At 38.3% G+C, this 24,537-nt stretch overlaps 2 protein-coding genes across 3 annotated transcripts; one reads left to right on the top strand and one right to left on the bottom strand.

Moving 5' to 3' along the window:
- The first annotated feature begins 505 nt into the window (after positions 1-505).
- Positions 506-5,362, top strand: tubb2 (tubulin, beta 2A class IIa). The gene is made up of 4 exons (XM_051875899.1): positions 506-685; positions 990-1,098; positions 1,645-1,755; positions 3,821-5,362. The coding sequence occupies exons 1-4, from the start codon at positions 629-631 to the stop codon at positions 4,891-4,893; spliced, it is 1,350 nt and encodes a 449-aa protein (XP_051731859.1). The 5' UTR covers positions 506-628; the 3' UTR covers positions 4,894-5,362.
- A 2,888-nt stretch (positions 5,363-8,250) lies between these two features.
- On the bottom strand, positions 8,251-24,285 carry ssx2ipa (synovial sarcoma, X breakpoint 2 interacting protein a). Of its 2 annotated transcripts, none has more exons than XM_051874587.1 (14): positions 24,101-24,285; positions 20,292-20,434; positions 19,362-19,528; positions 17,701-17,901; positions 16,499-16,609; positions 15,662-15,797; positions 15,225-15,300; positions 14,963-15,143; positions 14,169-14,316; positions 11,311-11,447; positions 10,614-10,787; positions 9,905-10,022; positions 9,563-9,713; positions 8,251-9,100 (listed from the first exon to the last, which is right to left on the bottom strand). In XM_051874587.1, coding segments are annotated over exons 1-14 (1,857 nt in total). In that variant the 5' UTR covers positions 24,103-24,285; the 3' UTR covers positions 8,251-8,988. The 2 variants fall into 2 exon arrangements, with proteins under 2 accessions (XP_051730547.1, XP_051730553.1); XM_051874593.1 differs by having other exon boundaries at positions 10,614-10,784.
- Between the last annotated feature and the right edge of the window lie 252 nt (positions 24,286-24,537).

The following is a 24,537-nucleotide window of genomic DNA, read 5'->3' as shown; positions in this document are numbered from 1 at the left end:
AAAATATTAGGCACTAAAAAAAAAATCACTAAAGGAGAGCATTGCTAACGTTAGCTAGCTAGCCTACCAGTTTTTATTTTTTTCCATGTTTAAAATTTCCTTTCATCACAAAAAAATGCTATTAAGCATAATCTGAAATGTGGTGGTTTGAATTTTTTGAGCAATGGATAAAGTTTATTTCTTTATTTGGGTATCTGGATCTGGTCTGCAGACTAGTTATAGTCAGTAGTCACTATATAGAGTCTCGCTGCCCTCTGCAGGAAAGAATTGGGAGTAAACAAATAAATACTCGTTTTGACTGTGGACTAGAAACAAAACTAGGATTACAACTAATTTTTACATCAAATTATCGAATATTATGTGACAGGTGTGTGTGCGTTTTTCGGCTTCGCGTTTTGTCGTTAACGTTGACTCAGCATTTTCACCGCTCGAGCGCGTCAGCGAGTAGGTGTGGTGTGGCGGAAGGACATGCGCTGCTGCAGCACTTCCACTGCATCAAACCCGCGGCTCGTGATTGGCTGACGGCAAATGAGCTAGAGCTGACTGAGAAGATCTCTGATCGAGAAGCAGAGCCGCATCAGCAGCAGAGACAGACACAGCACATCCTTTCAGCATCACAGACGGTACAATGAGGGAAATTGTACATATCCAAGCCGGACAGTGCGGCAACCAGATTGGTGCCAAGGTAAGATTATTTATGATTATATCTCACAGTTTTTCGTAAATGTGTATACAGTAATTTTACCTTCTATTGCAAAAGAAAGAATGAAAAAATAAAATATGGGTTATAAATCACTGCTATCTGCAAGAAAATCCAGAGGGTTATTGTGTTTTATGTGGCATCTGTCATGAATGGGTGTGGTGAGGGTCTGCAGTGGCTCCTGTGCGGATCAATGCATCATACTGCAGTGTGCGTCATTTAATAACTTAACAAATATGGATGGACATGTATTCAGAATTAAACCTACATTAACATTTGTGCGTTTCAGTTTTGGGAGGTGATCAGTGACGAACATGGAATTGATCCCACTGGCAGTTATCAAGGTGACAGTGAACTGCAGCTGGAGAGGATAAGTGTTTATTACAATGAGGCATCTGGTAAGTCAGCTATGGCCCGATCTGCTATTTTTGCATTGTGCCTGTCAGTTTTTGATTAGATGTACTGTATGTATGTATTAGGTCATGCGGTCCAGATGGTCAGTTTTCACAGCTCTGGTCCCCATAGACTGCAGCTGTCGGTTATTGACTATTTCAGAGGCCCGTCTGACCTCCTTCTTATAGGCTACTTTACAGATTTTCAGTCAAAAATAACCCAGTTGCATTATTTATACATTGTGGGGTATTAGCACAATCATTCAACAATACCCAGATGTGTCTTTGTGGTTCTGGAGAAAAGATTATGTCTGTAGCTGCTGTTGTCATCAAAAGGGTGGAGCAGGGTGGTGACGATGCACTTATTCACGAGGGTCAGCATTTGCGATACAGACATGATATTATGAAAATGAATGCATTAAATGCATCCATTGTATATTCTATTTCATTCATTTGAATAGATGCTCTGGATCTTGTTTTTAGGTTAGTTAGTTTTTTGTTTTTTGTATATGTTCCAACCTTTGGATGTTTAAACCAAATCTTATTTCACAGGAAACAAATATGTCCCTCGTGCCATCCTGGTGGACCTGGAGCCTGGCACTATGGACTCGGTCCGCTCTGGCCCATTTGGACAGATCTTCAGGCCAGATAATTTTGTGTTTGGTATGTTTATCACAACTGGAACTTTTTTCCACAGCTTTTTCATTGACAAGCATATTTGATTTGGAATGATCTGTGAATTTACGAGATTCTAACGTTGCTTATTTTAAAACAGAATACAGTACCAAAAATAAAGTGGGACTGAAGATGCTAAGCTCCAAAAATGCACCATAAAAACAGCCAATACAATTCGTGTGCAATATTTCACGTCTTCTAAAGCTATAGAATAGGTCTAAATCTATAGAAACAGACTGTAATTTGCTGAAAATCTTCCCCTCTGCCATACTTCTCAATCCACAATCATGCTCGCATTCGATTCAAATATACTGCACATGCATAACAACAACAAAAAAAAAAAAGTATTTCACCTGCCGTTTGCATGAAACATGATTTTTCTGTCCATGCGAAGACAACAGCATGTGCTGGTGATTGAGTGCTCAGAAAGAAGGATCCACTAGGTAGTGCGCATGCATTGAAATGTCAATTAAGTATACTTTTAAAGGCTTAAGGCCTAGACACACCAAGCAAAATTTAAGAATGAATGGATATTACGTCATTTTGAACTAAATTACGCCGATTACGTAATACTTGGGTGGGGCTTGAGGCTCCTCCCTCTATTTTGATGTGAATCTTCAGGTTCTACAAGAACATGAACACATTGAACAGCTGCTTTATAGCTGAATGTGGTTGCAATTATAACTGAAAATCTGATTGCTGAAACTGAAGAAATTTGGCAAGTGGCAATGTTTTTCTCCTGTCTAATACTTAAGCTGCATAAAGCAGCATAAAAATAAACACTTTGGCAGTCCATTCAAGTCAAATCACGTTTGGTATTGAGAAAATAACACGCAGCACAGATTTGCATTAATCCAAACTCCAATCCCAGCAGCATTTGCGACTAGTTGGTCATGTATTCCGAGATTATTCTTTTACCCCTGAGCAAAAACTAAAACAGAACTTCGGAGTTAGTATAACAGGGCCTTTACTCGTTCAACTGTGTGCAAGATGGAGAGGATCATAAAAATGACATCTCATCTCTGATGATGAGGGCGGGGCAACCTGTCACTCACATGAGATCGACCAATAGCATACCACAACCATCCAATCAATTCCCTATGGACAAAATCAAGCCCCGCCCTACATTTGTTCTTGTTCTAGAAGCTGTTTCACTCGGATATACATCACAATCCAGTTACATCGTGACATAAGCAATAGCAGTTTCCGGGTCCAAGCCTCCACTCATTTCAAGTGAGAATACAGCCATTTATGAGCACTATTTATTGATATTACACATTTAAGTTAAGCTTTTATAAACTCACGGTATATAATCTACAGTCATTTTAATGATTTATAAAAGATGATTCACTGTCTGGCCTGGGATTTCAGTATGGAGATAAAGGTTTGCATCATGATTTTTTGGTATATTATAAGTGTATATTAGTACAGTTTGGCATCTGATAGAGTATTTGGACTCTGAAATGGTGACGCATTACTTCAGACTTAACGAGCGGTTTGGGAAGAAAAGACTATTGCACCTTCCATTTTATGCTGACTTTAAACAGGTATATATAGGGGAAAACTGTGATCTAAATAGTGACCTACATTTCCATCTATTCCTCACACAGCTGTATCATGTTGTATGGCAGGGGTTCTCAACTTTGGTCCACTTTCCTGCAGAGTTTAGCTCCAACCCTGATCAAACTCAGTTGTCTGTAGCTTTCTAGTAATCCTGAAGACCTTGATTAGCTTGTAAAGGTGAGTTTGATTAGGGCTGGAGCCAAGCTCTGCAGGAAAGTGGACCTCAAGGGCCAAAGTAGAGAACACTTATTATACGGACTACTTTTATGGTGCTGTTTTTGTCATAGCTCAGCAGCCCACCCTCATACCCATAATGATAAATAGTACTCTGTAAAATATAAGTCGTTCAGTTTTAGAACAACATGAGGGCGAGTGAATGACGACAATTAATTATTGGTTCAGCTAACCCTTTAATTGACTTCATGAAGTCAATTAATCAGTGTTTTTAATTTTATCAAGTTTAAACTGGGACACATGGGCTTTCTTTCAGGTCAAAGCGGAGCTGGGAACAATTGGGCCAAAGGCCACTACACAGAGGGAGCAGAGCTGGTGGACTCAGTGCTGGATGTGGTAAGGAAGGAGTCTGAGAACTGCGACTGCCTGCAGGGCTTCCAGCTCACACACTCCCTGGGCGGAGGCACCGGGTCTGGTATGGGCACTCTCCTCATCAGCAAGATCCGTGAGGAGTATCCTGACCGGATCATGAACACTTTCAGTGTCATGCCTTCACCCAAAGTGTCAGACACAGTGGTGGAGCCCTACAATGCTACACTCTCTGTGCATCAACTGGTGGAGAACACCGACGAGACCTTCTGCATTGACAACGAAGCACTCTACGACATCTGCTTTCGCACACTCAAACTTACCACTCCTACTTACGGCGACCTGAACCACCTTGTTTCGGCAACCATGAGCGGGGTCACCACCTGCCTGCGATTCCCGGGCCAACTTAACGCCGACCTGCGCAAGCTGGCAGTCAACATGGTGCCATTCCCTCGCCTCCACTTCTTCATGCCTGGCTTTGCACCTCTGACAAGTCGTGGTAGCCAGCAGTACCGTGCCCTTTCAGTGCCAGAGCTAACGCAGCAGATGTTTGATGCCAAGAACATGATGGCAGCCTGCGACCCACGCCACGGCCGCTACCTCACCGTGGCAGCCATCTTCCGTGGCCGCATGTCCATGAAGGAGGTGGATGAGCAGATGCTGAGTGTTCAGAACAAGAACAGTAGCTATTTTGTGGAATGGATCCCAAACAACGTCAAGACCGCAGTCTGCGACATCCCACCACGTGGGCTCAAAATGTCCGCCACATTCATCGGCAACAGCACAGCCATTCAAGAGCTGTTCCGCAGGATTTCAGAGCAGTTCACCGCCATGTTCAGACGCAAGGCTTTCCTGCATTGGTACACTGGTGAGGGAATGGATGAGATGGAGTTCACAGAGGCAGAGAGCAATATGAATGACCTGGTCTCTGAGTACCAGCAGTACCAAGACGCCACTGCTGATGAAGTGGGCGAGTATGAGGAGGACGATCTTGAAGATGAGGAGGACGTTCGCCATTGAGACAGCTCCCCACAAAGCCAAGTGAATGATGTCCAGCACCCATCTCTGGACGTAATGGGTGGGACTTGATCTAGTCCAGCTTCACCTCTATAGAGGTTAACCTAATTAAGTTTAGGGAGTGGCTGGACCTTCCAAGCTCCACACATTGTGTCCCAAGAGGGGGATCTGGATGTCAAGCACCACCCATTAGCTTTGCAGTGAGCAGCCTCTCCAAAGCTGACCGCTATGTAGTTTACCATGTAGTTTTCCAAACCATTGCATTTAGTTTATCTGACAATTTCCATAGCAATGCGAACAGTGCCGCTACATTATAATTCGAAAGGTGCTATTGTGTTTAATTGATGTTCAGAAAAGATACGAGTGAACAGCGATTAGTCCATCTTGGGTACACTTATGATATGTTTTGTAACATATGCTTCAAACTGCAGTTGCCATGTAAAAAAATTAAAGTGGTCACTAATATACATTACTCAGTCTCTTGTCAATAATGGTTCAATTCAAGTTACACATGCATTCATTGTTCAAATAATTCATGCAAGAAAGAAAGAATTGGTTTTACCAGTTTACCCAGAGAAAACACACAGTCACAACAAACCCCTTAAGCCAGGGGTGTCCAATCCTGCTCCTGGAGGACCACTTTCCTTCAACGTTTAGCTCCAACTCACCTGCCTGGAAGCTTCTAGTGATCCTGAAAACCCTGATTAGCTGGTGTAGGTGTATTTGATTGGGGGTAGAACTAAAATTTGCTGGAAGGCAGCTCTTCAGGAGCAGGATTGGACATCACTGTCTTAAGGCAAGAAAAACCTTAGTATATAGCTATAAGTAAACCATTTATAGTTGGATTCCCCTAAATCAGGGGTGTCAAACTCAGCTCCTGGAGGGCCACAGCCCCGCAGGGTTTAGCTCCAACCCTTCTCTAACACACATACATAAGCCTGAAAGACATGATTAGCTGGATCAGGTGTGTTTAGTTAATAATTTGTTACATTTATATAGTGCTTTTTCTTGGCACTCATAGCACTTTACATATGGAAGGGGGAAATCTCCTCAACCACCACCAATGTGCAGTATCCACCTGGATGATGCGACGACAGCCATGTTGCGCCAGAACGCCCACCACACACCAGATTAGGTGACAGTGATGAACCCCCTGTTGGCCTCACTAACACCTCTTCCAGTAGCAAGCTATTTTTTTTCAGCAGGTCTTCCATCCAGGTATTGACCAGGATCAAACCTGCTTAGCTTCAGTGGGCTACAAGACTGGTTGCCCACTGCTTGGTTGAAGACCAGCCTGATTCACCAATGTTGTAAGTTTGGGGGCTCGACAACCAGTTTGTTTACCAATGGCACCTTTATATGTTTAGCTTTGTCTGTTCAGTTTGGTGCTGCTAGTGGTGCAGAAATTACATGGTTTTCCTTTTTTACTGGAACAAAGTAACAGTTTAGGTCAAAATGAAACAGAAGTTGCTACCAACTTTTCCACCATAATATAAAATTTTCAAGTCAAAATGGTGATGATAAAAGTACACTGACTTTCGCCCAGATTTACAGTCTGGAGTCGTTGACGGTAGAGCCATTCTGCAGATTTTAGCCAGTCTGAGTTGACGGATTTACAGAAAAATCGCATAGCGTGTGATGGGCACAATTTGTACATAACACAACATGTACATAACACGGTTCAAGTGACCCACTTCCGATTTTAGCTGTGACGTGTCCCAATTGAAGGACACAAAGGTCGAACAGAGCGTTTGGTAAATTGGACGGCCCAGCCTACAGAGGACTGCTCTTGTCACCTAGCAACTGTGACAGCTGCCATTGATGAGCAGCAGTAATGTTTGTACTGGACTTTTTTTTTTTTTTTTTTTTTTTTTAAATATCTTGCTAAAATTGCATCTTAGATATAAATCAAATTTAACCAGTTTAAAAGTTTTTTTTTTTTTTTTTTTATCATTAGATCTTCGAGCAAGTTAAAACCCAATATTATATATAAAAGTGTAATCTGGCATTTTCTCAAAAAAAAAAAAAAAAAAAAAATCCTGTCGTCACCAGCACACAATGAATCTTGGGATAGTCTGGTCTATAAAGCATCCACTCATTTGATCCTTCTTGGCCGAGGAAACAAAGGATGCATTTGTAGGCTGCATTTAAAAGGCAGCTTTGAATTGGGACAGCCTTCATCACACCACTCTGACGCATTTGGCCTTGGAATTCAGCCTTCGGAGGATGAGGATGCAGCCTCTAAATTGGGACACAGCTATTGTTTTCATTTGGTATGCGTCTCTTAGCAACAAGGCACATGTTTCTGCATGAGTGCTGTGTTCACTAAGGCCCTGTTTTGGTCGATCTGATCACAAGTAGACGAGGCAGACACATACATTTACACCTAGTGTTTTAATGTCTCTTTTGTCATATTAAGATGCCTAGTATTTTAAAATCCGTTCCGATTTTGAAAATTGTGTAGTGCATTTCAGCCTTTAACCATTTTGACCAATTGTTGATAGGATTGTGAAAAGTGAGCATTGCACACCTGAATGGAAGCAGATATAAATGTGATTGGCTCAACTGCAGTGTGGCCTTGCATATGTCAGCAGTGTCTCATTGTAAGACCAGTATCAAGCATTAAAGTGGTGGTTGATTATGATTTCACTTTTTTAACTTTAGTTAGTGTGTAATGTTGCTGTTTGAGCATAAACAACATCTGCAAAGTTACGACGCTCAAAGTTCAATGCAAAGGGAGATTCTTTAAAAGAAAATATTCGCTGTTTAAGGACTACAACAAACGGCTGGTAAGGACTACAACGAGCTTCTTCCTGGGTTAGTGACATCACTAACCCTAACATTTACATAAACCCCGCCCCCGAGAACACACAACAAAGGGGGCGAGGCCATGTTGGGCTGCTTTAGAGAAGAGGAAGAGTTGTTGTAGTAGAGTGTTGTTGACATGCCGTCATTTTACACTGGACTGCTTCACAAATGAGGGTCAATTCAACGCTGGATTTGCACAAAAGATTAACATGACGGCACATGCTAGTCGAATCAACTCCACAGCAACTACAGAAATTAATACACATAAATTTAGGTTGAACACCGTTACTGACGATCCTCATTTTGGCTGCGTGAGATTCTCCAGCTTTGTTGTTGTTGAGCAATCGAAGCGCGAGCTGTTAAAGCTCCGCCCTCCACACAAAAACGGCGTGTTTTTATTCACACCCAAATAGGGGCAAATTTGAAAAACCATTAATTTTGAGCTGAAACTTCTCAGACATGTTCTGGGGACACCAGAGACTTATATTGCATCTCGTAAAAGGGGCAAAAAATAGGGTCAATATTGATTTCATGCCAACTTTAAAAACAATGTTCTTTTTCAAATCTTTCAAACTTTATTGCATTGAATTAAAGAAATCTGTCTTCAAATGTGTAAACATGGATTCAAAAAGTATTTAAGTTCTACCAAAGACATTCTTGATTTTTCAATATAAATATTCAACATTCAAGTGACAAAAAAAGTGAATGAAACAACCCATTCCATATTTTGCATTAAGAGATGCAATTAATGCATAGTACTTAACATCAATCAATTATGATAAAAGTACAAAACTTTGAGCAATTCTAAATGTGAAATCTAGCCCAAGATGAGTGTTTTTTGCAACAATATAACGGCAAATGAAAATATCAATTTATAGTAATATTTAAAAGCTACATTAAACATTGCTCCTCTTAAAAGTGCTTTATGAATTAATGTCACATTTACAGCCCACACAAACACCACACAATCTGACTGTTGCATTTTTAAATTACTCTTATTACTACTATACAAAAAACACATTGGCCACTTTACATACTTATCGTCATGTGATTCAGAAGTGGTAAATGCAAACAACTCAGCAAATGATTGTCTCTGAGATCAATTTGATCCAGCTAAGCACACCATCTGTTTTATTCAACCCTAAATCCCTTCAGGGACAACACAGCAGATCAGATAAGGAGCAGGTGGTTGGTCATCCAGTGATGGGGATGAAAGGAAGACTCCTGTAACAACGGAGTGTGTCTTCAGTAGTGCGAGAAGAGTTTGATCAGTGTAATACTGACGTACCGTCACATGGGGCTGTTCTCATCTCTGACCAATGAGATGACGCTGCAGTCTGTAGAGCAACTACGCAGCCGTGACTTGGGCAACATCTCACCACTCTGACATTTCCCATGGCCTCTGTGAGAGATAGAAAACACATGGCAGTTATGGTGGCAGATATGCTACTTATTTACTCAGACAACATTTCTTTGATACTATCCTATATTCTCCAAAGGCTACTTGCCTCACAGACACGAGAAATGTAAAAGTTCTACACAAACTTGTGGTTTTCATGACCACTTGGGCCAAATCCCAGAAATACGTCATGCAAGTTGACAAGTTTAATCAAAGACTGCAAGTGTGGCTATTGGGACAGACCTTCAAAAGTCTTGGAATGTAGCCATCTGGACTAAATGCTTATTCATACTGTGTGTGTGTCACCATTTTGGAGACAACCATGGTCACAATGACCTGAGCTTAAAGACCTGTATCAAGATTCTTAAATTCTCCTTTTGTCTTCCACTGGAAAAAAAAATGGTCATGTGGGTTTGGAATGACGTAAGGGTGAGTAAATAATATTTCTTTAAAGCTGCTGGCTACCTGCTCTCTGGAATGAGCTGAAGCGTGCGGTAGAGGTCAGCAGTGGAGGGCATCTTCACTGGAGCAGCTTTAGGGGTGGAGAACACTGTGTAGGACAGGGACTTGGTCAGGAGGGGTGGAGTGGACTGCAGTTTGGCCTCAGGTTCAGTACCTAGAGATATGCACACCAAATGTGGATTCAAAATGATCCTAAATTAATGAACTTTAGGAACTGACAACAAAATATATGACGAGCCTCACAAGCAGAAAAGTGATGCATGTGAAACCCCTCATTCTCACAATCAATCATTTGGTCACCAGAAAGGAGATTGGGAGGTTTGTCGGATCTCCAGAGATACTCACTGATTGATAAAGCACTGTGAGGTTCAGGCAATGCAGGTCTTTTACGGTCTACAAATGGAGTCATGTTCAAAAACTGGGTCTTCAGCCACGCAGCTCGATCCTCCTCAAACGTTTTCCTCTAAAGAGGGAAGAAACAAACCAGAAGTTGATTAACCCTGCTTTGGTTAAAAACCGAATTAATTAAAGAGGACCTATGATGCTTTTCTCCATGTTCATCTTTCTTTAGTGTGTAATGTTTCTCTTTGAGCATGAAAAAGCTCCGCAAAGCTACAAAGCCCCTCCAGCAGGAGTTATTTTCTGTATCAGTGTCAAGGTTTCTGAACTCCCTGAAACACCTCCATTTAAATAATTCATACGCAGAATAAAGGGGCGGGGCCTGGTTGAGTTGAAACTGCCGGTTATGAATGCGTGACGTCGTCGACGAGCATCACAGAGCAAGTACGAGACGAGCATTTGTGGTTAAAAAGTATATCAATTTTATTCTTTTTGGATTGATTGTGTCTGTACAGGCAGTCTTGTGCTGATGTATTCATCTCTATTACATAATATAAGCCCAGAAGAAAGTGAGCTGTTTTGGCAGCTAGGTTTCAATAAAAGTTATTTTTGCATTAAAGAATTTATGAGTTCTGAAACTTACAGCATGTTTTAATAGCACAATGACCTCTGATATGTCACAACTCATGACCTCTTTAATCTATTTATTCAGTACCTCGTATCCCAAGCGAATAGCAGCTTCAGTGAAATTCTTCCTTTCTCGCTCAAAGTTTCTTTTCTGCTCATTGAAGAGTCTCCATTCCTCTTTCAGTCGCTCTTTCTCCTCCAGCGTGTAGCAGTCATTCAACAGAGCCGCCGTCTCATCGTCACATGGTACGCTTAGCTGCTGCTGTAAATACACACCACCATCAGAATCAACACATCCAGACATTTTTGAGTGCAAAACACACAATATGATCTACGTTGATCTAACTAGGTAAAAAAAAAAACAACTAAATACACTGACAGTTTGGGTCGGATTTCCGGACAAATTAAAAATAACAGCGGTGAGAAAACAGCAGTTAAGAAAGCATCTGATCACAGCGATGTGGATATGCTTGCATCAACTCTGCAATTCAGCACTCCAGTAAAGTCACATTTATTTATACAGCAATATATTAATTGCAATATATTGTATCGTAACCCCTGTATCATGATACGTATCATAATCGCAAAATTCTTTGTGATACATAGCACAATTCCATAAACAAGAATTGTCAATTTTAATTTCATGGTGACCTTAAGAGCATTCAAACACTTGCACATGCGCTGTTGTTCGGACACAGGTCTGCACGGAAAGAAAAATCAGACAAGTGAAGTTTACTTCAGCCTCTACTGCATGTTAGTGTTTGATGTGTACAGATGTTGGTCACCTGTAGAAGCTGCTGCTGCATGTGGATGAACTCTTTACACTGCTGCAACTCCAGTCTTATCCGCTGCATCTCCTCCTCATGTTCCTTCCTGGACATCAGCTCCTCTGCCTCACGCTCCTGACACGCCACCAGTGACACTGAACACACAAGCAGAAATATCCATCATCAAGACCCGTTACAAAAGAACTAACTCTAAAGAACATTTCGTCTCAAAATCACTACGGTTTACAAGAACAGCATTTAAAAATGACACTCCACCCAAAAATGAAAATTCTCTTATACATTGCGACGGCATGAGGGTGAGTAAATGATATGACTGACTTTTTTCAGATAAATGCAAATTGAAGATTTTTAGTTAAATAATCCATCTTTCTGAGTCCATATAATGGAAGTGAATGGGTTACAACAACCATGGTTGATGATTCAATGTCTTCTGTTTGGACTAGAAGTAAAGCGAAAAGCACAGAGGACTGCCACTTCTCACACGAGCTTCACAACGCACTTACATCATGCATCACGTGTCACAACATCCCTCTCATGAACATTCGTATGAAAGTAGACCGGAAGAGGTGATTTATAATGAAGTTATATAAAAATAAATAAATAAATAAAAAAATTCTATTTTTCTTACACACACTTATCGTTTGGTTTCAGAAGACATTGATTCATCCACTGGGGTCATGTGGATTACCGTCACGATCACTGTGTGTGGTTTTTCAAATGTGTCAACCAAGCGGCAGCAATTCAATAGCATTGTATGTGGACTTACAGAGATGCACATCAATCCTGCTTTCAAAACGTGTTTTTTGTCTTGCCCTGATTCTAATACAGTAAGCCAATTATAAGAGGGAAATTGCATTTATACGTCACTCGCCCGTGTGTGTCTCGTCATATCCGTAAATAGAGAAAAGTTGCTCCGGCTACTTTGAACAGAGGAGAGTCTGCTGGCAAAAGAGAGCGCGGCAGAGCTCGTAATAAAACAAGAATCAACATAAGCGTAGCTTTTCAGACATGCTGAGAACTGAGGGATTTGAAATGTTGCAAAAGCTACAGCGATGATGGCTTTTTGATTGAACAGAAATTGCCATATGTAGCTCTCTAACAAGAGTTGATTGTAAAGCATTATCTATTGTGAAGGGTCATTTCATTATAGTTGTTGGAGCACTGTGTTAGTATTTATTTAAGGAAGTACCATGTCTATTAATGGGTAAAGCTACAGTAATGTCTTCAGCTAGAGATCCTTTCCATCTAAACTGGCTATATCTCTTCAGCTTTGTGACCGTTTTAAGAGCAGTAGGATAACCATATTCATCCACATGAGCCGAAGCACAACCAAAAACAATGTTCTTCCACAAAATGAATGCAGTTGTTTAAGCGCTAGAGGGCCAAAAGGTATACTGTTACCATGTTTTGAACTAAGATTTATGTTTTATTGTATTTCAGCTTTATTTCAATTAACAGAAATGCTTTTAGTAGTTTTAGTTAACAGTAATAACACTGCTAACTCCCAAGTTGTCTTCCATTCTTCTTGAAATTGCCCCATCCGTGACATCATGATGTTCCTCTAAACCACCATTAACATGTGTATGTGAATCAAGGAGGTGTGCTCTTAAAGGGTTAGTTCACCTAAAAATGAAATTTCTGTCATTAATTACTCTCACTGGAATTACCTTACGGCTTTGGAACGACATGAGGGCGAGTAATTAATGACAGAAATTTCATTTTTGGGTGAACTAACCCTTTAACAACATCAATCACAAGAGTGAAACTGCTGTCAAGTAAAACTGTCTGACGTTGTTCTGTCCCTGGATGTAGACGAACTGCACCTCCATAAGCTGTGCATACCCTTTCAAAAGATCAAACTATTAGGAACGCATGGCTGAAGTTCATTCCTAACAACGTGCCTGAATTACAATGCTTTTGTGTGTTCATCTCTTTTCACAACATGCTGCCGGTTTTTCTAAATATCTCGTGTTGAAAGCTACATCAGTGCCAAGTGTTTTGTCCTCCATGGCAATCGCTGTGGTTGCAAATTTTAATTTGACTTAGACTCAAACATATATGACTCTATTGCTGTGTCCTAAATTTTTTTGAAGGCTGAATTTGAAGGCTGAATGAGTAACAGCAGGCACGATGAAGGCCGTTCCAAATCTGAAGACTCCTACAAATGCATCCTTCTTTCCCTGGGCCACAAAAGATAGACCGAGTGGATCCTTTGCAGCCTAGCCTATCCCAAGATTCATTGAGTGTTACACTTTTAAATACAAGTATTGACTTGCTCGAATATATAATACAAATGTTTAGAGGGAAAAAAAAAAAAAAAAACTTTAAAGAAGTTCAAATGTTGACATATCTTACTAAGATGTTATTTTACAGATAGTTTATACACTTTATTATGTACAGAAATGGACCAAGGTGAACATCGGACAGGTTGTAAATCCTGTTGCGTTTTCAGACAGTCGAAGATAACTTTCAAAATGGTCCAAACATTACTGCCTGTCACAGTTGCAAGATAACAAGAGCAATCCTCCGTAGGCTGGAACGTCCAATTTAAAAAAGCTCGGTCAGAGCTTCGCTTGGTGACTTGGAATTGGGACACAGCTTATTACAGTTCGGGTCATCTTAAGCATCAAAACACAGTGCAATGAAGTTAGCCAATCACAGCAGCGGCCACTTACTTGCGCTTCGTGAAATGACGTGTTTGTGACAGAGTGAAAATGAGGATCATTTTTACAAACATCTGAACTTTTTTGATGCAAAATAACTTCATAAGAACCTCCAGAAGCATAATATAAAGATCTGAAAATGCATTTCATGATCCCTTTAAGAATTGAAGCATGAGATGACACTCAGTCTACCTTGGCTGTCGAGTCTCTCCATGTGGCTCTTGAGCTTCCTCCACTGCAGGCGGATGCTGTTGGTCAGCTGCTCTCGCGCCTGTTCACATGACTGCTCTAGAGTCTCTCGACTGGAGTCAGCAGTCTCCTCCTCGCCCTCAGAGCCAGCCTGATGTCACACAATGAAAACATGTCATCACTGCCCCTCCTGTCGTTCCAAACCAACAAGACTTTTGTTCATCTTCGAAACACAAATGAAGACATTTCTCACAACACCTGAAAAGTTCATGTCCCTCCATTGAAGGACCAGGTAACCAAAAAAGTTCATAAAGTCATTGTAAAAGTGAGGAATGGACTTCTAATGGAGTGACAGAAAACTCTGATTTCATTAAAAATATTGTGTTTTTCGAAGATAAATCAAAGTCTTATGGGAGAGAACATTTCCCACCTATACATACAGTACATATATTTTTTTTAAATATAAATGAAGATAAATAAATCTTAAATATATTTCACTCAGAAATACTTTAAACTACAACAACAACAATTGGCAAGATTTTAGAAAGACTTTATCTAAATGTACAAAAATAGTCTACAGTAATGCCTAAATAGCCAAAAGGTAAAGCTGTTTCAGTGGTGGATTTTTGTATAACGTGCATTGATGAATTGTGCACAGTTCAAAAATAAAACAGAGTGCTTTTGTGTTTCATAAGGACTTATATTTTTAAAGTTCAACTGACACTGATGCTCAAACATGCAATTTACAACCTTTAGCAACATATTGCTTATAAAAACCATGTGGGAAGACCTCAGACCTGCTCTAGGCTGTCATCTGCTGGCTCAGTTTTCACGCAGAGTTTCTTTGGACTCAGAATGGCGATCATGTCCTTCTTCATGTGCTGCAAGACTTTTTTAAGCTCTGAGTTCTCCAGCATCAGAGATCTCTGCCGCGTCTCATAATCACCCAGCAGAGCTCTGTACATCTCACCCTCGTGTCTAACAACACAAGAGCACATGTTTTACACTAAGAAATAAAACGGTCATGACTCAAAACCCCACATGAGTGCAGGAGGTTACCTGGCCTCCATCTTGCCCGTCTTCCAAAGGCTTCTCTTGCCATCTGACCTTCCCACATAGTTTGACACTTCAATGGCTGAACACATGAGGACAGAGAAGAAAGAATTTATTAATTGTCAAATGAAATATTCCCATCAGTACTGTTTTCCATCAGATCTAAATGGATCTATCCGTCAGGGCAGACCTAAACGGATCTTCTTCATGCCAGAGGGATAATTCAAAAAATATTTGTCAGGTAGCTGTGTGTTTAAACAGACAAATCTTCCTGCACTGACTTCAGGGATAACTCTACTCTACCTGTTATGAGATCAATCAATCCTTCCACCACAGGAAGTCATTAAAAACATCTTACCTGTGGAGGAGGATGACTTCTCAGTCCTGTGTTTCTTGGGAATATCCCAGACGAGACACCAGCTGTTATAAATAAAAGTGCTCACCGAGTTTCTTGTCTCTCTTGTCCATGAGCAGCTGGTTGAGCCGTTCCTTCAGTTTGGAGCACTCTCTCTCTTTACGCTTGGTGTCATGGTTGTACTGTGTGGCACGACTGGAGATGATGCTCTGCAGTTTCTGCACCTGCACCATATTAATCACACACAGGAGCAGTGAGAGGGTTGCACAGACAGGGTATCTACACCCACATCTTAATATACTTATTGTTAAAGAAACAAATATTGAGTTTTCAAACGAATGAATGAACAGACAAAAAAAAAAAAAAAAAAAAAAGAGACAGCTGCAACAACTTACTTCATAAACAATCAACAACTAGAATATACCCTAACTAACAACCAAGGTGAAAACAGTAAAAAGCAGTGTCAGCATTTAACTAGTAATGGTTCATATAATAATAGAGACAATACAGAGAATCTCTCATTTTACACCATTAGCACTGACTACTACGGAAGCTTGTTTCTGTCAGGGGAATAAAATAAATTAAAAAAAAAAAAAAAAAAAAAAAAAAAAATTCATCTCGCTTTTTTTCCCCCCCTTTAGAATTTAGAGAAATAAATATCACAATGCAAAACACAAAAAAACAATCGAACTGTAAGACATACATAATTTCTCAATTCTGTTTTTGTTTTTTGGAATACACTGATCGTTCAGTTTGACATTTGTGTAAAAGATGATGGGTTTTGTTTGCTGGGGGTTATGTTGTAAAATTAAACAGAATTAAAAAACGCTTTTTTATATAAAAAAAAAAAAAACAGCAGCATGATGGGGTGCAGTCGTCATGCCTGTCTGAGCATGAGCGTGTGAACTGACTGAGGTTCTCTTACTTCCTCTTTCTCAGACTTGAGGCAGTTCTGTAAGGTTTTGATCTTCAACTGTAGCTGTCGCTCACCCTCATGCAGGCCTGAGTTCTCTCTCCTCGTGTGCTCCAGCTGATCCTGAGAAACAAACACACAGTAAATAAGAGCAGACTGCTCACGTTTAAGAGTAATTCAGGATTTGACTTTACTAACAACCGTTTCCTCCTACTTCACTATGAAGTATTAGATTTTTGTTATGAATTAATCAATAATTAAACTCAGTACTACAACACTGTGAAAAATAGATCTCACATTAATCATTTACATGTAAAAAAAAAAAAACAAAAAAAAAAGAAAAAAAAAAAAAAAAAGTACAACTCGAACTATGAAAAACATTTATGTTGACTTAATTCTGAATTAAATACAATTATATACACTAGAGTTCAAAATTTTGGGATTTTTTTTCCCACAAAAATATGAAGCAGCACAACTGTTTTCAACATTGATAATAATCAGAAATGTTTCTTGAGCATCAAATCATTTCAGAATGATTTCTCAAGGATCATGTGACACTGAAGACCGGAGTAATGATGCTGAAAATTCAGCTTTGCGTCACAGAAATAAATTACTCTTTACAATAAATTCACACACAAAACAGCCATTTTAAATTGTAGTAATATTTTACAATACTGCTGTTTTACTGTATTTTTGATCAAATAAATGCAGCTGAGCATAAGAGACTTCTTTAAAAAAAAAAAAAAAAAAAAAAAAAATTTGAAAATTTTTGAACGGTAGTGTAAATATTATTTGAAAAAACTAAATAAATTAGAAACGTTCCCTTGGCAATAAACTGAAATAAGTAAGTTTAAGCACTAAAATTATTACCTGGAAATAAAACCTAAATAAAATTTAACCTAAATGGCAATATATGAAAAAAAACTAATAAAATGAAGAAGAAAAAAAAAAAACATCACAAAATTACTAAAAATTAAACTAAAATTATCACTAAAACTAAAAAAAAAAAAAAAAAAAAAATGCTAATTCAAAATATAAAATAAAAATAAAACTTTTAATAAAACTAAAATAACACTATAACAATATCTTGCATATGAAATATTTTAAAGAAGTAATAAAAGTGTATATTCACTAAAGAAAACACATTCTAAAATTCCCTGAGGTTTCCAACTTATTTGTTGTTGTTGTCTGGAGTAATGTAGAAAGTGGAGTACTTTGAGTCTACAGTTGCTGTGCTGCAGGTGCTCGAGGTCACTGCCATTCTTCAGCTGCTGGCTCTCCAGCTCATGTAGGGCACGCTGAGCTCTCCTCTGCAGCTGCAGCACTTCATACAGCAGGTTCAGAACCGGCACAGCACTCAGACCGCCCGATTTACACTCCAAACTCACTCCAGTCAAGCCCAGCGAACACACCTCCTGAGGAGAACCAGGAAAATTAGATCTCATCATCTGCTCTGACAATTAAAATCAGAAGACAAACTACTCTCAAACTCATGACAGCAGTCCAATTAATCAGATGTGATGTACATGTACAGTATATACACACCATACAGATGTATTCACATCATATAGTCATAATGCACCATGCATACTCCACATTCAAACTCAACTTGTTTTCTATCCCACCCAAGTCATTAATTGGAACAAAACTGCAAAATGGCTTGTGTATCAATGTACTGCAATTCTGAAAGTGCTTTCTAAAATCTGAATACAGATTTATGCTTTGCACACAACTTAAAGGGTTAGTTCACCCAAAAATGAAAATTCTGTCATTTATTACTCACCTTCATGTCGTTTTACACCCGTAAGACCTTCGTTAATCTTTGGAACGCAAATTAAGATATTTTTGTTGAAATCCGATGGCTCCGTGAGGCCTTCATAGGGAGCAATGACATTTCCTCTCTCAAGATCCATAAAAGGTACTAAAAACATATTTAAATCAGTACATGTGAGTACAGTGGTCCAATATTAATATTATAAAGCAACGAGAATATTTTTGGTGCGCCAAAAAAAAAAAAAGAAAATAACGACTTATTTAGTGATGGCCGATTTCAAAACACTGCTTCAGGAAGCTTCGGAGCGTTATGAATCAGCATGTCAAATCCACAGTTCGGAGCGCCAAAGTCACGTGATTTCAGCAGTTTGGCGGTTTGACACGCGATCCGAATCATGATTCGACACGCTGATTCATTACGCTCCGAATCTTCCTGAAGCAAATCGGCCATCACTAAATAATTCGTTATTTTGTTTTTTTTGCTGCACCAAAAATATTCTCGTCGCTTTATAATATTAATATTGAACCACTGTACTCACATGAACTGATTTAAATATGTTTTTAGTACCTTTATGGATCTTGAGAGAGGAAATGTCATTGCTCCCTATCTAGGCCTCACGGAGACATCGGATTTAAACAAAAATATCTTAATTTGTGTTCCGAAGATGAACGAAGGTCTTACGGGTGTAGAACGGCACAAGGGTGAGTAATTAATGACAGAATTTTCATTTTTGGGTGAACTAACCCTTTTATTCGCTTTATACAGTTATACACTGAAGTTATGCAGTTATATTGTGTTCGCTAAAACTTGGCTTTTATTAGTAGAGTATCTTGATATGCATGATTCAACAGTGTATTAGGGTTAACCGTTTCCAAGATATACTGTTAACTCTTTGATGAAAACAAACAGCTATATTACTACGTGAAAAGTAATATCTGAAAATAAAGCATAATGGGACACTTTAAATCATTACACTTCATGTTTTTGCTTAAGTTTTATATATTGCCAACACCAATACTCAACATCCCAATCATCAGATGAAAGAATAGCAACAGTTTAAAATGTTGACAGCAATACTTCAAAACACCCCTTGTAATGTACCTGATTGATATATGCGATGCACTGTGATATGTTCTCCTCAGTGCAGAACGCACTTAACACGCTGTAGGAGGTTTTGGGCAGAGCCATGGTGGAGTGCAGTGAATGGTGAGAGTTTTGCCTGGAGGGAGACATGCTGATCCCAGAAATACTGGATAGCTCTTTGGTGTCTATTCAGAAGACAAAAGAAAGGCAGAGCCTGTTATTAAAGCCTGTTCTGACAAGTCTAACGTGACCTTTTTAACATGGAGTCAGGTAGCTGCAAAAAGCTAACATGGCAGAGTTTAAGTCCAGGAAAAGCTTTAAAAACAACAACAACAACAACAACAACAACAACAACAACAACAAATCTAGATGCAAGCAAGTTAAGTGAGTTAAGTGAGCATAACAAGGAACACCAGAGCATGGTCATGATTTGACGTAAGTTTCAACACATTAGGCAGTAGTGTTGCCAAGATATTGAAACAAAATAAAGTTTTAAATAGCATTTCAGGATGGTCTGACGAGGATCTGTGGGAAATTTGGTGAAAAAGGCAGAAAATACAGTGAGAAATGGATTGGGAATTTAAACAATGCTATGCATTGAGTCCAGGAATTAGAGGGAAAATAAATTGTCTTTCTAGTCCTTATGGTTCAAGAGTTACAAGCCTCAACATGAGGGCAAATTTGACCTGTTGGAAAGACATGAGGTGGAGTAAATTATGGAGTAAATGATGGAGAATTTTGGAGGTAAACTACTCCTTCCAACTCATTACAGAAAGAAAGAAAGAAAAAAAGAGAATTGGGAGAAATATATTAGTTTCAATATAATGCAACGTTACACAGATTAATTATAAACCATCCTTAAATTAGCTCAGTCTCTTAACAAGATCAGTCAACTCTGAAAATGCTCACACAAGTCCCAGACACAATCTTTCCATGTTTAATGCTCACCGAGAGATGGATCTGGCATCATTGTTGGAGTCCACCAATCTCCCATGTCAACATTCAGCTTGGATGGGATTCTCGGTTGTCCTGCTCTTCCAAGAGAGACGCAGGCCAGAAACAGGGCGCAGGCTAGCACTCGGCCATCACTCCTGAAACAGAAGAGCAGGCAGACTGGATTATACAGCAGCAGGCCTCTGAAGCCGGATTAAACAGCCATGGAATACCACTGCGGGATTACGGAGTTAGCGGGTGACAGAGGGGGTGGAGACAGAGAAGCATAAAGCACAGGAGGACTGAGGTGTCAAACTCCTCAGTGTTTTCAGCTCTGTATAGCTGCACAGGCAGGTGAATAGACTGATGACTTCTTTTACGAGAGCTATAAACTAAGTTAATCAATCTAGTTATCTACATTTTCTGAAGAAATCGTCTCTGGTGCAGTACAGCTGTGACATAAGAGCTGCTGGCTCACAGGGCTCCAGGTTATAATCTGACCTGGGTCATGTCTAGGGCTGCAACATCTAACTGTCAACTAACAACCAATATTTGATGATGAAAATGACCAACAATGGATTTCATCATTGATTAGTTGGGTCTGTGTGTTGTGTACACTAGTAAGTCTTTTTAAAGTAGAGAAAGAAACAGGAAACAGCACACTATACTGAAGATACTACATTTGCTTTGAAACTTACTTTGTGACCATTAAAAAAAAAAAGTACAATCTATATAATCTGTATGAATGTGTGTAGTATAGGGGTGTAACAATATATTATGCCACAATATATAGCAAAACAAAAATGCAACAATATCATATTGTGGACAGTGACAATGTGTTGTGCATAGTTCACCCAAAATGAAAATTACTGTATGAGAAAGTTTACAGAGTTTTAGTGTCAGTACTACATTAAACTACAATATATAATGTTGAATGTAATGTATAATGATGCAATGGGGGAATAATTGTGAGGCCTGATAATGCCAAATGTCTTACTACCAAAAGTTTAGAAACATTACTATTTTTAATGTATTTGAAAGAAGTCTCTTCTGCTCATCAAGGCTGCACTTATTTGATCAAAAATACAGAAAAAAACAACAACACAGTAATATTGTGAAATATTATTACAATTTAAAATAATGGTTTTCTATTCTCATATACTTTAAAAATATAATTTTTTTTTCTGTAATGCAAAGCTGAATTTTGATCCGCCATTACTCCAGTCTTCAGTGTCACATGATCCTTCAGAAATCATTCTAATATGATGATTTGATACTCAGTTATTATCAAAGTTGGAAACAGTTGTGTTGCTTAATATTTTTTGGAAACTGTGATACTTTTTTCAGGATTCATTGATGAATAAATAGAAAAAAAGAACAGCATTTATTCACAATAGAAATATTTTCTAACAATATAAATCTTTACTATCACTTTTTATCAATTTAACACATCCGTACTGGGGGAGAAAAAAAGAAAAAAAAAAAAAAAAAAAAAAACTGACCCCAAACTTTTGAACAGTAGTGTATATTGTTACAAAAGATTTAATTTAAATAAATGCTGCTCTTTTTTAACTTTTTATTCAAAGAATCCTGAAAAAAAGTATCACGTTATAAAAAAATATTAAGCAGCACAACATTTGTAATAAATCAGCATATTAGAATGATTTCTGAAGGATCATGTGACACTGAAGACTGGAGTAATGATGCTGAAAATTCAGCTTTGATCACAGAAATAAATTATATTTTAAAGTATATTATAAAAGAAAACCATCATTTTAAATTGTAATAATATTTTACAATATTACTGTTTTTTTCTGTATTTTTGATCAAATAAATGCAGGCTTGATGAGCAGAAGAGACTTCTTTCAAAAACATTAAAAACAGTAATGTTTCCAAACTTTTGAATGGTAGTGTGTGTTACCAGTAAAAAGTGGCCTACATTATTTTTAATATATCTAGTCAGTGACAGAGTGCAAACATATTCGTCTAAAATAATTCTGTGTTTCAGCATTAGAATCATGAATATTTTTATTCTTTATTCATATACACATTGATTTGAAATATTTCCTGGAACAGCGTTTGTTACATTGCGAGTATTTGGAGTATCTGCTCAAGGGCGCCCTCCGGCGTCCAGTATGAAACATGTTTAGCGCCAAGTAAAGCTCACTCAATCCTATTCAGGGTAAAATATTAAATACATGGACTCCATTTTTGATTTTGCATACCTCCTGACAAAAATAAAGACATTATTAAGACATTATTTTTATCACAATAATATAATATTTGATAATAAATCCTTAGACCTTTCTAATGATTTACAGACATACTGCTTGCATGTTAACAGGTAACCCCACATTTTGTCATACAAGTTTTTAAATATTATTTTCTAATTATTATAGTTATATTTTTAATTAAATACTAATGCTAGATACATTAATAATGAAAGTTATTACAACAGTAATATTTCTTATTTGGTTTAATATTTTTTATTTAGCAATAATGATAATAATAATAAAAATAATTAGTCAAAATAATATATTAGCACAAAATTTCAGGCCAAATTGTGCAGCCCTACAAACAAGCAAAACAAGCCTGGTAATGTTTATCTTTTTTTTTTTCTCATTTGTTTTATAAAATCGCATTTTAAATCGCAAATTGCAATTTTAACCAAAAAATAATAATAATCGCAATTAGATTTTTTTCTCCAAATCGTGCAGCCCTAGAAGGGAGAATCAATGAATCATGAATAATTTACTGCCATTGTGAGAATAACATGTAATCAATAAAAAGCAACATTATGAGAACACAAGCAAAAGAATACTGATTATAATAATCTAATTACAAGCACTTAATTTTTTGGAATCTGATTACATAATCCAGATCACATGTAATCAGTTACTGCCCAGCTGTGTTCAAGGTTTATAAACATAAAGGTTTATGGCATATATACAGAGTTATGAGTGTGTGAAACAACATGTTGATAATTAACCATCTATCCTCTGTGTCATTTCTTGTGTTTAAAACTGTACTTTGACTTCAGTATGTCAGGATATTAAAAACTGCTTCCTGTAGTGAAGGTCACGATTGTTCACTAAGGTCAGTAGAAGTACTTTTACTCTCAAAAAATACATTTAAAATATTTTGCCCAGTCCACAAGTCCTGCACCAGATTACTACCTCACAATTATAAAAGTTAGTTTAGTGTTGAGTCTGTCCTATTTATAATAAAAAAAAAATTATAAATGTATATCTTTATTATTATTTATTCATGTGTATTGTAATCTTGAATCAAAATAACTTTCTCTCCCTCTTGCAGCAACGATCTCTTCTCTGATGACGCGTTTAATAGCGTGAGGGCGGGGCAACCTGTCACTCACATGAGATCCACCAATAGCAAACCTCAACCATACAAACAAGTTTGTTTTCTTTGCTAGAATATAATTTTCTATTTCACTAGGGTTTGTTAGTCTCGTTTTAATCACTAGATGGCAGAAACGTGCACTGTGTGAAAAAGCTTCGAGTAATTAACACACATAATAGGCTACATTTGTATTTAAAAGCACCATTGCTTCAGAAATGTTCATTTTGTCAACACTACTCAGCTGCACCAGTCCAATCTGAGTCAATATTCTCAGTTCTCACTATAACGTTACTGAACAGAAAAAATATATTCCACACAGATTTGTTTATTTTGAAACGAATGACCAGTGAGCCTGTTTCAGTTATCTACCAAGACAGCATTTAGAGACACAGCCCGAGTTTCAACTTTTAGCACAGCAGCTAACACAGCTAACACAGTAAACACAGTCACACAGGTTGACTCACATCAGCGGCAGCTCCGCAGATCCAAACAGTCAGATCACCATATGCTCGCGTGTTACACTGACTAGATTAAACACACTGATCAGTGTGAGTGTGAGACTGCAGTGCGAGAATCCTCCACCTGCCCCGAAGCGAAGGAGATGTTTGGGTGATTTGAAGCGCACCTCCGTTCTTCAAAATAAACAAGCACGACGCTCATTGGCCAGCCTGTTGTCAAGCAACCAGCACCTCGCCATTTCATTGGCTGGATCATTTCTCCTACCTGTCTGTAACGACACGCAACAGGTGTTCAACGTCTGTATGGAGGAGAAAACATGAATTATTAAAAAATAAAAAAAAACTTTGTAACTGTAAATATTTAAAAAATATATATATATAAATACAAACGTATATATTTTAATAGTATTTGTATATTTACTACAAGTGTATTGATTGCTCAA

Source organism: Ctenopharyngodon idella, chromosome 2 (assembly GCF_019924925.1).
Source record: "Ctenopharyngodon idella isolate HZGC_01 chromosome 2, HZGC01, whole genome shotgun sequence".
NCBI classification, from domain to species: domain Eukaryota; kingdom Metazoa; phylum Chordata; class Actinopteri; order Cypriniformes; family Xenocyprididae; genus Ctenopharyngodon; species Ctenopharyngodon idella.
This window is presented reverse-complemented; position numbering and strand designations above follow the sequence as displayed.